The sequence below is a fragment of the Dendrobium catenatum genome, unplaced genomic scaffold, assembly GCF_001605985.2.
Source record: "Dendrobium catenatum unplaced genomic scaffold, ASM160598v2 fragScaff_scaffold_133, whole genome shotgun sequence".
In the NCBI taxonomy this organism is placed as follows: domain Eukaryota; kingdom Viridiplantae; phylum Streptophyta; class Magnoliopsida; order Asparagales; family Orchidaceae; genus Dendrobium; species Dendrobium catenatum.
This window is the reverse complement of record NW_021318595.1, coordinates 14,791,618-14,807,593: the sequence shown is the minus strand read 5'-3', so window position 1 is coordinate 14,807,593 and position 15,976 is coordinate 14,791,618. Positions and strand designations below refer to the sequence as shown.

Genomic DNA, 15,976 nt, shown 5'->3' with positions numbered 1-15,976 from the left:
TATAATTTCAAGAATAATTAATATATAATATTAAAAATGATAATTTAATAAATAATTAGTATTAATGATTAATGAGATAATTAACAATATAATGAATAATTAACTAATTAAATAATACCTTAAAATTAATTAAATCATTAATAAGAGTATAAGTTAAAAAATAACTAATTATTTAGATAATTATTAATATAATTAGATATCAAATACTTATTAAATTAACTAATAAACAAATAATTTAATAAATAATACTATGATTAGTCATGAAATTATTTAATAATTAAGCTAATTTCTAATTCAATTATTTTTCATTATAATTTGTTAACTATAATTAAAATTAAAATCAATAAGTAACGTGTAATTAAATTCATAACATATTAAAATAATAACTAACCACCTTAAATCTTGGATTATATTGCCAAACGATTTCATAGGATTTAACAATTATTTTACCAAATAGTTTTCAGGATTAAATAAATCCTGGATTTATAGAATTTATTAAATTCTACTAAAGTTAAATCATACTTTTGTCAAACAACACCTAAAAGTTATATCCTTATTTATAATATTCATTCTTCTGCATAATAGATTCAAGATGCTTAAACCTATCACTCTTATGTATTACCTCTTCTAATAAAACTGAATATCAATTGCTAATATCACACAACTAACATTGCCTATTTATACATAACTTTTGTTCAACTAATTCTATGGCCTCTATCTTCCAAAGATTCCTCTATTTCTCTAATTTTTTACTTAATTCAATGGATGTCTCACTAGTAAGTAAAACTTCATCATCTATATAAAATATAAACCAAGACACCTCATTAATAACTTCAATCATATCAACAATGTGGACCATAATAACCCATTGAAAGTTGAAACCAATACTCTCTTTTAGTTATGATTGTTGGCATTTACACTTTCTTTACCTTCTTTCAACCAATTAATTTGCTCCCCCAAGGAAGAAAAAGCAAACATATGCATGTTGTTTATTAGTCATCATATTCCAGGAAAAAAAGTTCCCACAATAAAATAAGAACTCTTATCTTTGTTTTATCATAAATAAAGAGGGGAACTCAAAAGCAATCTCAAATAAAGGATTAATATTCTTTTTTTTTTTGGATGATACCAACCTAATAAAATTAAACAATTCCATCTTCATCTATATCAGAGGATTCAATTTCATGCAAGAAATATGTTATGTTAGAAAAAAAAAATATTCACTGAATTATTCATCAAGAGATAGAAGTGACTAGTGCAGCTTAACAACAAGAGAGCCAACTTTGGTTAGAGATGGGAGTTTGAAGTCTCAATGCGAATAGTTTTAACAAAGGATATGCTTTCCTAACTCTTATGATTGTCATGTCTTCCTCACTCATTCTAATATAGGGTGGAGGCTAAGACCGTAGCATTATACTAAGAACTACCTCTCACTAGTTTGACTTTTTCTTTTCAAAAATTGGAAAAATCAGGGGAAAAAAACATGTATGAACTATAAAAAGTGCAACTCAACCCTTTAGCAAGAAGCACAAGGACTAGTAATTGACTGCTCAAGAACAAGATTCACAAGGCTCCTCAGGACTGAAAAATAGAAAAAAAAAATTTAGGAAGGTTGAATTTATATTTAACCAAATTATCATATGATGTCAGATGTGTATTTATTTAAATAAGGGTTGAGAATTTATATAAGAGCACCATAATTAATTACCACTCCCATTCGAGAGAACACTCTCGTCTAAGGAGATTGATCAATTGAAGCATTCTGGAATAAATCTTCTCGGGAAGGTGCAAGTGTTGGGGAATAATTGCAGGAAAGGTTTGACTAAATTGTCAAGGTTTCATGATTCCATCATCCAAAAATCTACTGGTCAACAATTCATGATTATAAGTAGCCTTGGTTACAATATAGCTTTAGGTTAGGAAGCTGTGTTGTAATTACGAATATTAGGTTTGGAGCCAATTGACTATTAGTATCGAGTCAATGAGCTAATTATGACTTTCACCTCGTGCAAAAAAAGTTTATATCTGCCCTAAAAAAATATCATTGTAAGCAACCATGAGTTACATCATCGTCCAACCTTTCTTCTTTAAGTTTTTTTTTTTTTTCTTTGAATCTTTTATTGTATAAGATGTATACCAAGAAATTCATCCTAAAAGTTCTTAGAAGACTTCTCCTACTCATATAAACTTGATAATAAATGCTCCATTTACATTCACATTTAGATAAAGAGCATGACAGCATGTCAATCCCAAAACCTTAACAGTGAAATGCTGAAATTCTTGAGTGCCATCACCAAATAAGTATAAGTAGAAGAAATGATTTTGATAGATTACTTTTTTCTCTAGCAAAATAGAAACAAATGAATTTACCTAGAGATCGCTTTGCCACTTTCTTTTGCTTGTCACAGCCCAAAGAAATTCTCCCTACTTCTGAAAGGTGCTAACTACATATAAGTATTTATTCTTTCAGATGCATCACCAATAAGTCTATCCATACAATGATATAGACTCAATTTAATCTTAAAATTTGTTGACTTATAATATGCATGCTGAAATTGTGGATTCAAATAGTAGCTTGTGACAAGTAAATGACGATGTGGGCTCCAAAAATTCGGCCCCGGCCTCCCCCGCTACTTTTCTTTGGGGGAGTTTTAACGGAATTAAGTTTCAGGGTAAATTTTGGGAAGGCAGATGGGATAAGACACTACCCAGAGATTTCACAATCATTTTGCGAGGACTTTATGATCTGAGTCCTGGTTTCCTATAGGCGCAAGCCCCTATAGTTAATTACACATCCCAATAACGAGAGAGAACTTTCGATTAAGGCTAATCATCAATCAGATACGTAGAAATACGCATTATCTGTCATATAGTAGCAGCATGGGTTAAGGTTTGAAAGTTTAATAGATATGACAATTGGAGATTTAATATTTAAAATTAGAAATTTCACCATCTTGCACTTAAAGCGGATGTTAAGGAAATGGATGATGGAACCGATCAAGATCCCATGGTTCCATCGTCCCGGGTCAACGTGGTCCCTTGTTTACTTAGTCAAAGGAGGTAGTCGACCCAACCTGACAGAAGAATCCTTGTCAGCAACCATGGGTTGCTTCGTCCAAGGGTACCTTGTAGACCTGGGGTGAATGCTTGTCTAAGGGGACAAATTTAAATCCACCTTAGCTAACAGAGGGCTTTATGCCCTATCGATTATATCTTATTGATTCATATCTCAAGGATTTTATTCCACTAAGGAACGTATTAGCTCTGGCCATAACCGTTATCTCGTGGTGCCATTTGGCGGCAAAACCACTCGGTTCAGAGGGCCCCGGATCATAATTGTTTATCATGAGGTGTCATTTGGAGGTAAAATTGCCGGTCAGAGGATACGTACCACGTACTTACTAACACGAGATTATTTGAGAATGGATCCTAGTGATATTTTCGACTAAGCATTAGCTCTATATGAGTTTAAGTAAATTTTAATTTGTCCATGCGGCTAACTGTTGCAGAGAGTGGGTGAATTTTTGCTTAAATGCTCAATAGTTTATTTCAATTTTAAATATTTTGGATTTGGATGATTTTTTGGATTTTCAGGTATTTGGGATGGCATTTTAAAACATTTAGAATTAACCCCTCCTGTTGAAATTTTCTATCAACGCGGCCATCATCGGGGTGTTTGGGGTCATTTTTATTTATGAATTGAACCTTATCGACTCTGTCAATCCGTCAACAGAGTATCGGGTTTCGTAGACTTTATGTCTTAGTTGATTAATTTCCCTGTTCATAGGCCTTGAAGGTCTTATATGAATGTATAAAACAAATATTCCGGTTAACACCTTAACCGTATATCTGTTTGATAGTTTGAGCCGTGTCGACTTTTATCCTCTGTTTAAAATTGCGCAATTAGAGGCGCGCCTTTGCGCAATTTGACCAAAAAATGCCTCGAGGCTTACGCAATTCTTCACCTGGATGAGGCGTATGCCTAACCTGGACGCGCAAATGCGCAGTTCTGGGTGAGGCGTACGCCTCACAGAATTGGCCCCACCCACTTAAAATGAAACCTATTCATCCCTTCATCCCGCACGGTCTCCCTCTTTCCCGAAAAATTTCGCTTCTAGCTCTCTGTTCGCGAAACCGAAGGCGTCCCGCACGGTCGGCCATCCTTCCCGCCGCCTCTCCCGCCGGCGCCGCCTCTCCATCTACTTTCTTATTTTCCACTATTTTCATATATCATTTAGATATTTTTATTATAAGGTACAATATTGTTATTATTTTCCTGCTAAAACACTTAATTTTTCATTTACGCAATTATGTGTTCATGTGGCTTACGCCTCAGACCGCCTCGAGGCTTACGCCTCGCCTCACGGACGAAAACCGCCTCGAGGCGTAGTTACGCAATTTTAAACCTTGCTTTTATCCATCCATATCGAAGGATCGGACTCGAACTATGTTCATTTATTGACCAGCGCAGCATCCCTAGACGTCGTATGTGTCACGCTCGCCGAGGCTCATGCGGGTTTTGTGATTGCACTTGTCCCTTTTGTGTAGCTATGTGCATACATATTACAGTGCACGTACGAGGGCAATTTCGAAAATTTAACAGGTCTTCTATGGTGGCTCATAGAAGTTCATCTTTATTTTATTCCTTTCAGCATTTGCCTGTGGATGGTGTATTGGGTACACGACTACCGTTTATCGAGGAACTTGCAAGCCGCAATAATCTCATTCAACTCAATGTTCAGGACCTGGCTGAACTGAGATTTACTCACTCCATAATGATTTGATTTGGCTTTCTTTTCCCAGAAATCGTATAGGAATTAGTGGCAACTCTTCGATTATACCATTATTATCATTTTTTGTTATTGACTTAAATAAAGAATCAATCATTTCGACCTTGAGTAACTGTGTCCTTGCTGATGTCATATACATCGAAATCAATGATTACTATCTCGAGCGGATATTGTAGTGATTGAAGGTACATCAGAATGTCCAAGAGAACCATGTGAGACACTCATTTCTCAAATGATTGTCACAACCCTTGGGATGATTGGAGTATCAAATATACCTTCAACTTGTAATTGTGTGCTTGGGTCATCAAACTTTGCATTAATCTTTAACAGTCATTTGTCAAATATTAATCATTAACTCTAGTGGACATGTTACGTTGTATGTTGATATTCACTTGAATATATCTAGATGTATCACATCATCATTTTAACAGCATGCCGAATTTTTCTGGTTAGATTCTGAAAGCTTCTTAATTATCCCTTTGGCAATGAGTTTTAATTTGTTATCATCATGATTCTCCATATTAACAAATGTATGGTTGTTGAAGAACTGCAAACAATCATCATCCTCTAAGCCCTCCAACGTCAGTATTTCTTTCTTCTTGTAGGGGATGGATATGTGTACTTGCCAAAGTATTATTGCAAATGATATGGACAATTATCGTTGGCCTTTGTATTTACCAAGCCTTATAGAGATATGAGATTTCCAAGCTTTAGTCATGAGCGTGTCATGGTAGACCTCTTGCTATCACTCATGGATATCTTGTTGGGAGCATCATTGTTCAACGCGCTTGCTTGTAAAATTGTTGTAAACACCACACATTAATCCTCATGTATACTTCGTATATGCTTATGTATATGTTTGCAACATGGTTATAAGTCCTTCACTTGTAGATAGTGCATCATAGTTGTGTGAAGAAGTCATCACATTCACCATATATCCTCCACGTCTTATCCATCAGCATACCATTCATAATTGAGGTGAATTGTTCATATTTTAACTTATGTGTCATCTTCCATTGGCTATAGTCTGTTTATGTTTACTTGCAAGCAAATGGCATTTGAAAATTCATTTGCCACAAGCCACTTAGTTGTTACTTGTGGATGAGTCACATTGGATGTTACAAGTCTCTCCTCGTCAAGTAAAGGTGACTTAAATAGCGAATTTGTTTATTAACACTTGCATCTCAATGATGCCTTAATATATCACTGAAAATTTTATGTTATCATTCAAATTATTTTCTTTATTGATCATTCATTTCATTTATGTCCAAATTCAAGTTGAGTTCAATATCATTTGTTTAAGGTCCATTTAAGTCCAAGTCAGATTTAAGCCCAAGTTCTTTGCAGTCAAGTTTGAATTCAAGTTTCATTTAGTTCATTTGATGCCCAAATTCAATCCAAATACAGTCCCATGTTGTCCTTTTGAGTTCAAGTCCTTATCCTTTTTCAGACAAAATTTCAATAGCATCCCGATGTCTCCCCTATTTAGGGGAAATTTCAAGAGTTCGGGCCTCCTGCCACGCTAGAGAAAATCATGCACAAGCGATGTCAGATGACACCGAGGCCAAAAGTCTTCAATCTCAACACACCCAAAAAAGGTGTGCATGGATATTCAAGCACCTATTTAGAAATACTCAGTTTTATATTCATTCCCGCCACGCTAGAGAAAAGCGTGCACTAAATTTTACCCGCCTCGCCGCAGGCGTCGCACCGGGTTCCCTTCCCACCAAGCTAGAAAAAAGCGTGCATGTGTGGTTTTCCAACACGCCGCTAACGGCAAAACTAGGGTTTTGAGTTAAAAAGGTTATACCTGTGCATGTCGACTGTGGAGTTGGCATGTGGATCAAGGCGAGGGAAGCACTTACTTGGCAACCAATTACAATTAAGAGTAATTAATTATAATTAATGATATTATTTATAATTAACAAAAATTAATTATGATTAACTTAATCTAATTATAATTAATCAATAAAGATTAATTATAATTAACTAAAATTAATCATAATTTAAAAATTAATTATAATTAATTTAGATATATTATAATTAATAATAATTAATTATATTAAATGAGAATTAATTTAAATTAATTAAAAAAACAAATTACAATTCACACAAACTTGGCAGGATTTATGTAGATTGGAGCAAGATTTATGCAAATCATGTTAACAAGATTTTAGGAAATTGCTAAATCTCATAGCCACTTAAATCCTCCTCTTCTTTGGGCATTAGCAGGATTTAAGGAAAATTTGAACAAGATTTAAGCTAAATCCCGTCACATAATAAGTTATAACCTCTTTTTTCATTCTTTACCTCAACAGACTCAAGGGATTTATGGGATTTGGCCAAATAAACACGTGATAGGGATAAAGTTATCTTCACAGTGAGCGAGCTCCTTCTTTACTTCCAATCAAAATGTCATAACTTTCGAATCGACAGGCAAGGGAATGTTTTTGAAGGCTTCGACTAGGGCAGAGAGCAAGCAGGCAGAGGCGAAAGGCACGGTTTAGCTAGGTAAGGCTTTGATCGGGCCTTAATCGGAGATAGGTAGGGAGATCGAGAGTTGGATGGATGTCGGCTACTGGATGAGTTGAAGTGGTCGGCTACAGTTAAGAGTCAGGACCGGCTTTGCTTTGCGAAAGGTTGGGTGCGAGGTTGGAGCGGGATAGGGTTCGGCATCGGATAGAGGGGAAGAGGTGGGACTAGGGGTCTTCGATCGACTAGGAAAGGAGTTCGGGACTTGCTGCAGGCAGGAGGTTTGCGAATGGAGAAAAACCAAGAAGGGAAGGGCTCTGTTTGACCTCCTTTTAACGCAAGAGAGAGGCGAAGTCTTCCACACATGGGTATAGGCGACTGCAACTTGTTCAAAAGCGGCGCCGTTTGCAAACTGTAGGACATGACTTCGATAGGGATTTGCAACAGGTAATGAATTTGGCGATATCTTTTTTTTTTTTTTTTGGTTCTGTCTTTGAGGTCAACAAATGATTAAAGTATAGCTCCCACTTTCAACAATAAAATCTCACATTTTTCTATAGCTACCCTCTTCTCCTGTTAAATTGAGAACAATCTGTTCTTTTATTTCATCCATTGCATTATATATAAAGCCTACTAATTGCTTCTTCTCAACATCGATCATCCTCAATACTTGCACCAATGGCCAAGTTGTTTTTATAACATATAGTACAGTCTATCATAATCTAGCATTCAGAATAATTTTTCTAACATCTTTTCTCTCTGCTATTCTTGCTAAAGCACAACTCAAACACTAGGTCGAAGTAAATTTATCCTTTAAAGGTCGCCTTGCCTCCAACATACTTTGCAATGTCAGATGAGATATGGAAAATCTTATTGCAACAAGCCTTAGAATCTTTTTCTTTGAGAATTTTCTTGCAACAAGCCTTAGAATCTTTCTTTCAGAATTTTCTCATAAATGCTAAAACCCAAGAATGATTATGTATAAATTTGTTGATCATATTGGCTTTAGTTAGTAAACTCTTATGCTATAGAAACTCCCCGAATTTCTTAATCATCAGATCTATACAATGTATGGCATATGATATCCAATATATGTGCCTCCTTTTCTCCATCAATTTTATACCTGCTTCCCTATAAGCATCGACATCATCTGTCACTAATTGAACCAAGTGCTCCCTTATCTCTTCAATGATGCGGTAGAGTAAACCCAAAAAAAAAAAACTCAGCATCCTTGACATGGTCACAAGCCTCAATAAACTTCAAGAAAATTTTGAAGTATGAATTATTTATCAACATATTACTCAAGCTTCTGTTTTTTATATCAAATCATCCATCAAACATGATAGTGACACATGTTAGGATCCAAGTCTTCTTAATTTCTTCAAATGTTTTTTTTAGTGTTTGTTGGCTCCAGAACCAACGTTCTCAAATCATACATGGATGAGGGTTTCAAACCTCAACCATAAGCTCAAGATGGAATGGATCATGTTGTAAAAGGAATGGGAGGTTGCAACATTAATGGGATAGCATTCTCATAAAATAATTTGCCTATATTCATACATACGCATGGGCGTGCCTCCCTACCAATCTATCAGGGCAACTTCTATGATGTGCAAGATCTATTTCCATGTCTATCATCCTCCTTATTCACCATGTAATGATCCATACAAGCCCTTGCATTCCTACTGGATATGGGAATCAATAATGATAATGAGTCACGACCACTACGCTTGCTCCCATATTACAATCCAACATCCACTCTGTCATCAAAATGTCATTGCACCAGATGCTTCAACATTCTTAATTTGTTCATGTATGATATGATATCCTCCTTTAATCGTTTCTAGCACTTTGGCACATGGTGCTATATTCTTGTGTGATTCAAGTGATCCTTCATTCTGATTATATCACCATTTACCACCTTGTCATAATAATAACATTTTAAATATACATAAGTTTTATCATCGCCTCCTACATCAACTTAAACGTTGTATTTCCATGTTGGGTCCTTATGACCCAACATACATTCTTCCTAGCCTCTAAACATTTTCAACAAACCCTAGAATGAAACAATTGATTCAAAGTTGAGAACAATAAAACATGCAAATAATGAAACAAGCAATCTTAACCATGTAAGTAAAATGGATTTATTCAAACAAAAAAATAGGGTTTCAAAATTTTCAAGAAAAGAATTTGAAAGAGGTGGAAGAGTATTGAAACAGAAAAAAAGTTCAGTAATAGAAAGAGGTGGAGGTGGAGGTGGAGGTGGAGGTGGAGTTAGGCTCACAAGGGTTCACTGGTAGCAACGGAGGGGGGCTATAGGTAGGGAGAGAATGCAACTTTTACTAGACGAGAACATGCAATTCTTTGTGCAGTCTTGATTTCGGCTATCGGGTGCATGCATACGACTGCTTCATATCAGGTTTTAAAATTATATTACTTCTAATAAAATAATTTAGAGCTAAGGCCGAAGAGGCGAGGTGCACCTCAACCAAATCGGGGCGTGTGCCTCATAAGAATGACTCAAGGCGTGCGCTTTGAGGCATTTTTCCCTATAATTGTGTTGAGGTGTGTCTTGAGGCATGCCTCGTATGATGCAATTTAAAACAGAGAGCTACACTAGTGGCCCTTCTACTAACCCCAATTCCACTTAAAACCAAGAAAATGGATGTTCGTTAGGTTCGCAAATCCATGAACATTGAATGTAACAATAATGCTTGGTTTATCAACCAAGCCAAAATTTTACTTGAACTAATATAACTAATTATATTTTATAGAATATGGAATTCTATGATTAGCTTATTTTTTTATGAACCATTTCTTGCATATAATTTAACATTTTCACTTCTATCAAATAAGCATAAGAATGCAAAAAAGAGCATAACACAGTGCACGAAGCTCCCATCACTACAAGTCTTGGATTGGTTGAAACAAAATTATATAAATTGTAAGTATTTAAAATCAATGTTGGCATTGCATAGAAGAAATGATGGCTAATACTTTCATATAAAGTTTTTCTCATTAGGAAGTACATTATAAATTCTGTGATCTTTAAGCTAGAACTTTAATGGATATATAGGACAACCATTTTACTAAAAAAGGATTTATTTAAATACAATAATGCACATATTATATAATAGTATAAGTAGTTAGATATTCTTTAAATTTGACCATATTAAATGTCAACAAAAAGATCTGAAGTGAAACTAATGGCAAAATACCAAAAGTAACCAAAATTATCAAAACTGAAATCCATTCAAACCTTAAATGAAAACTGAAATTAAAAAACGGTTTTCTGATATCCATCAAAAGTATAGTTCACATGAAGCATAACAGTGCAAAAAAAAGGTTAGAATCATTTGATAGCGGAAGAAAAATGTACAATGCTCAAATAAAATTCCAATGAGACATTACAGAGTGGCTGAAATAGTACGGAATAGTCTGGAAAAATTAATGCAACTACAACAACAATATTAAGCTTTGATATCACTATGTGAGGTCGGCTACATGAATTCTTTTTCTACATTGTGTCCTGTTAAGAGTTAAATTCTCATTTAAATCTAGTAAAGAAATATCATTTCTAATATTTTTTAATCAAAGCTTTTCAGGTCTACCTCTATTTTTTTAACATAAGTCAAATCGAGTACATCTACTTTCCTAACTGGGTCATCAGAAGACGGCCGTTTTATGTGACCAAATCATCTAAGGTGACTCTAATCTTATCTTCCACTGGAGCTACTCCAAACTTTCACATATATGCTCATTTAATATCATGTATCTATGAGTAAAGCCACTCATCCACCAGAGTAGCCTCATCTCTGCAACACTTAACTTAATATTATGCTTCTTTTTTAATGGCCAACATTCTGTACCATAAAGCATTGCAGGTCTAACCACCATCTTATAGAACTTTTTCTTAAGTTTGAGGGGGACTTTTCTATCACACAACAAGCCCGATGCATTCCTCCACTTCAACTATCCAACTTGAATTCTACTAATAATATCCCCATCTATTTCACCATCATTCTAAACAATAGACCCGAGATATCAAAAATGTGTACTCTTATTAATGACTTGATTACCCAAGTCACAATCACCCCTCTAGATCTATTATTACTAAAATTACACTCCATATATTCAGTTTTAAATCTACTCAAACGAAAGCCTTTAGACTCTAAGTTTGACCTTTATAATTCAAATTACCTTCAACTGCCTCTCTAGTCTTATCAACAAGAAAAAAATCATCAGCAAAAAGCATACACCAGGGTACAACCTTTTGCAAATGTCTAGTGAGAACATCCATATGACTAAAGCAAAAAGATATGGGCTTATAGTTGATCCTTGATGTAATCCAACTAAAATAGGAAAATACTTGGTCAAACCACCTTGTGTTTGAACAAGTAACAGCTCCTGCATAAATATCCTTAGAGACTTGAATATAAACATTATTAACCCCTTTCTTTTCCAGAACTCTCCAAAGCACTTCTCTTGGAACTTTATCATATACTTTCTCTAAATCAAAAAATATCATATGCAAATCCTCCTTATTATATATATATATAAGAAAAGGTAAAGTTTGCAAATGACATTATGTCTAACAGAAACTGGCACATCAGCATATAAACCATCTTCTGATGACAAATGCACATATAAATCCACTTGCAAACCTGAACAGAGATGTACCCATTTTAAAATTAAAAAACTTTTTTTTTTCAATGATGCAGTTGTTGAATCACATTTTTTATCAGATATCTAACTTACCTTTCTAGGAGGTGTTCCTGGCCTCAACAAGTTGTTCCCCAACCCAAATTTTCCTTTTTTATCAGATGGTTTCAGAATCTGAAATGAACAAGTCAAAGTGTCATCCACACTCATCATAGCACCAGCATTGTCAAATTCCCCACAATAGTTGGGTGCAGAAAATATTGTCACCAGCTGTCGATTTGCAAAAAACTCATAGCCATCTTCAACAACCTACATTAAGCAAAAAATAATGAATAGAGGAGTAAGTTCAACCATGAACTTGAACAAACTCAGTGTGGAAGAGAGCTTAACAAAGAGGAGAAAAAAAGAGCAAAAAATAGGAGCTGCCTGTTTTTTTTTTCGGGCTTAGTTATAAAAGTAAATACAGCTCATCATAATCCTACTAATGCCAATATTTTTGTTGCATGAGAATTGGAGATATTTATAAAGTGATTGAACAATATAGCATGTACAGTACAAGAAGGTGACCAATACGAGTTAGCCAGCTTCCTCAAGCCCAAAAAAACAATAATGTATTTTTTCTATTTTTACAGAATGTTATAAGAGTATGGCAAACATTTTATCAAAGATTTACATTCAGGATACTGAGTTTTTTTACTTACTATCACCAACATGTGATGCTATAGAAAGAAGCTTGTTCTCTTACACGAGAAACACATGTAAATGTAGCACTTCAAGCCCTCAAGCTCTTCTTACCTGGTGTGCACGGCAGATAAGGTCCAAGTCATGCTTTTGAAGAAACTCGCCAACCTTGTCTGGCCCGAATGTATAAGATACACCTCTATCATTCTCTCCCCAGCCTTCAATATCTTTATCAGGATCAGACCATAGTAGATCACAAAGAAGACCTTGGTCAGGGACGTCTGCAGGGCGAGCAATATTACGGATCTGATCCAAGTTTTTCAGGTCAGGAGATAAGCCTCCATGCATGCAAAGGATCTTCTCATCAATAAGAGCAGCAACTGGGAGGCAGTTAAAACAATCAGTAAAAACCTTCCATAGTCGAACATTAAACCTTCTCTTGCACTCATCATAAAAACCATATATACGGTTGATTGATGCGCACTCATGGTTTCCTCTCAGAAGAAAAAAGTTCTCTGGATATTTTATCTTGTATGCCAGAAGAAGGCAAATAGTTTCAATGCTCTGCTTGCCACGATCAACGTAGTCACCAAGAAACAAATAGTTAGCTTGTGGGGGGAGTCCTCCATATTCAAATAATCGGAGAAGATCAGAATACTGCCCATGAATGTCACCTGTCAGTAAGAAAATCATATTTGAGCATGCATGAAGTTTCTCCGTCCGGTTAGAAAACAATAATCAACATTTGTATGTAAAAGGTATGAAATCTCACCTTAAGTACCAAATTGCATTAAATTCACGGATATTGCCGAAACAAAAAAGCTCATGATTCGGAAAGGTAATGCCTTACTAAGGAAATTGATGAAAAATAAATAACCCAGTTTATTATCCGAGTGTTGTTGAAGATCTACATGCTAAAACCATCACATGGGTAGCCAAAGACCAAACTAGTAAATCATAGTAATTGCATTTACAAACTTCCATAAGAATACCTTTAATGATAACATGTTAAGACAACCAGCCCAATTTCAAGAAAATATTAAAAAAAAAAAAACAAGTATGCAGCATAAAAAAGAATTATGCGGGCATTCGAAACTGAAATTCCCACAAAAAATTTAAAACTGCTCACGCTAAGGAAATCACATAGGGAAAGTGGAATTAGAGTCATATTTGCATATAATGACATAAACATTAAAATAAAATACTTGCAGAATATGAAGCTTAAATATAAGTAAACCACAACAAAATCAAATGTGTGAAAGCCGTTAACTAAATCCAGTGGCTGAAAATATTCGAATATGCATCAACAACCCCAAACATCCAATGCTGGTGCATCTAAGAACTATAAAAAGATGCCTACGTCCAACCATCATATCCGCTCAGGAATTCTTGCCAGCAACTAATACTATAAAAAGTTGTAAAACATATTGGAAGCCTCGATTGCCTCAAAAAGAAAGTCTAAGAGACCCCAAACAACATCCATGTGCATTGAAGGACTCAATAGATTCATTTGGATATTCCAGGGCGTTTAGGGGTGTCTATAGTACATTTGTACATCAAAAGTTACATCATTTTTGGCCAATGTTGTACTGTTGTATATATTCTTTATGTTTTAATGTTGGTTAGATTCCTTTCATTTTCCCTATAGAGGTCTATATATATTAACATGCGTTCATTATTATGAATCAATAATAGAAGAATCATTTTTTATTAAACATCTTTTTCACACATGGTAACAGAGACCCAAGTTCTTTTTCGCAATTTCTTTTTGTCCCAATCTTTTTCTGACTGATTTTCAGCCTTCATTAAAGTTCCCCAACGCATATGTTCACCCTCAGGAAAGGGTGAAAATGTTTCAGCTACGAAACAAACCCCATTTTCACAAGCCTAAGATCCCATTTTTCCCGAGGTAGATTGAATTTTTAATTTAATCAGATTACCCTTAATGATTGGCATTAGAGTTTATTTCGTTGTGAGATTCCACTTCCTATGAGCGCAAGCCCTCATGGTTAATCACCCCTTTTAACGCATTGAAAAGCACTCTCGATTAAGGATGAAAGGATATTTAGTTATGCAAGAAGTGTAGAAGTGTGCAAGTGTTTTATTATTAGTTATGGGGGATGAAGGTACACCCGATCAAGATCTCATGATTCCGTCGTCCCGGGTATACCCTGGGTTTCAATCTACCAACACTAACAACCATTGATTGTAGTGTCCAGGGAATCTGATTAGCAGTAATGGGTTGCCTCCTCTCAGGAATCTCAAGTAAACTGAAGTTGGTAGATGTAGATTTTAATTTTATTATTGTTTGGGTTGGGACTCAGCTCAGCTTAAGAGCTGCCCATATTTATATTTAGAATAGGTTTTATGACCCTGTTTAGGAGTTGCCTATAGTGTGGAAGTAGCTGTAGCCTTAGTGGGTCTTACGGCCTTTATTAGAGGTTGTCCAAGTATGAGTTAAAAGTAGTCTTATTGCTTCACTTGAAAGTAGCTCGTAGCGGGTCTTACGGCCTTTACTTAATTTGATTAAATAGATTAAAGTTAAAGTTTAAATTAGTTTCAATTAAAGTTTTGAGTTAATTAAGAATTTATTGAATCTTAGTTTAAATTCGAATTTTAAATTTCACTTTTAAAATTAAATAAATTAATTAATTTAACCATTTAATTTTTCTCATTTACTTAATATTATTATTATTATTATTATTATTATTATTATTATTAAGTTAAATTAAATGCTTTCAAAAATTTTCCAAAAATATGCTAAGTCCAATATTATCAGGGATATTTCGGCAACATTCCGACATCCACTCCCCGCGAGAGGAGGGCACTTGCCTTTTCTAGTCCGCCCAGCCTGATAAGATTCAACGACCGAGGCTTTGAGACGTTGTTTGGGCTTGCAAATTGTCTCTAAATCCTCTGATTGCGATGTTTGTTGCCTTTCTTTTGATAATAATAATTACCATTATTATGAATCAAAATCAATGATTAATAAGGCGTTCGAGGCGGATGCCTCGAGGCGCGCCTCGAATCGAGGCGGAGGTCGGGCGAACTGAGGCTTAAGCCTCGAATGCTCGGGGGAGGCTTACGCCTTTTTGCACGGAGGCGTACGCCTCACCGCGTGAGGCGTCGAGGCGCATCGAGGCGGCGCCTCGAAAGTGAGAAAGTTACCTTCACAGTCAGCGAGCTCCCGTTGTTTCTTCCGATCAAAATGTTGTAGCTTATGATCCGACAGTTGACCACGCGACCTGACCGGGCAGGTCGAACCCCGCCAGGGGGCAGCGCCCCCTTGGACCCCTGGCAGACTGGTATATTTTTGTATTCATGTTATTTTATTATTGGTAGTCCAAATAATTGTTATTTTTGTTATT

General features: G+C 35.3%; 1 protein-coding gene across 1 annotated transcript in view; it reads right to left on the bottom strand.

The window, feature by feature from the left end:
• The window catches only part of LOC110106844 (serine/threonine-protein phosphatase PP1), a 36,705-nt gene that overhangs the window by 8,832 nt on the left and 11,897 nt on the right, over positions 1–15,976 (bottom strand). Inside the window, exons 2-3 of the mRNA XM_020836897.2 lie at positions 12,723–13,282; positions 12,024–12,236 (exon numbers count right to left, since the gene is read on the bottom strand). Coding sequence (XP_020692556.1) covers positions 12,024–12,236; positions 12,723–13,282 — 773 coding nt within the window. The remainder of the gene's footprint in view (positions 1–12,023; positions 12,237–12,722; positions 13,283–15,976) is intronic.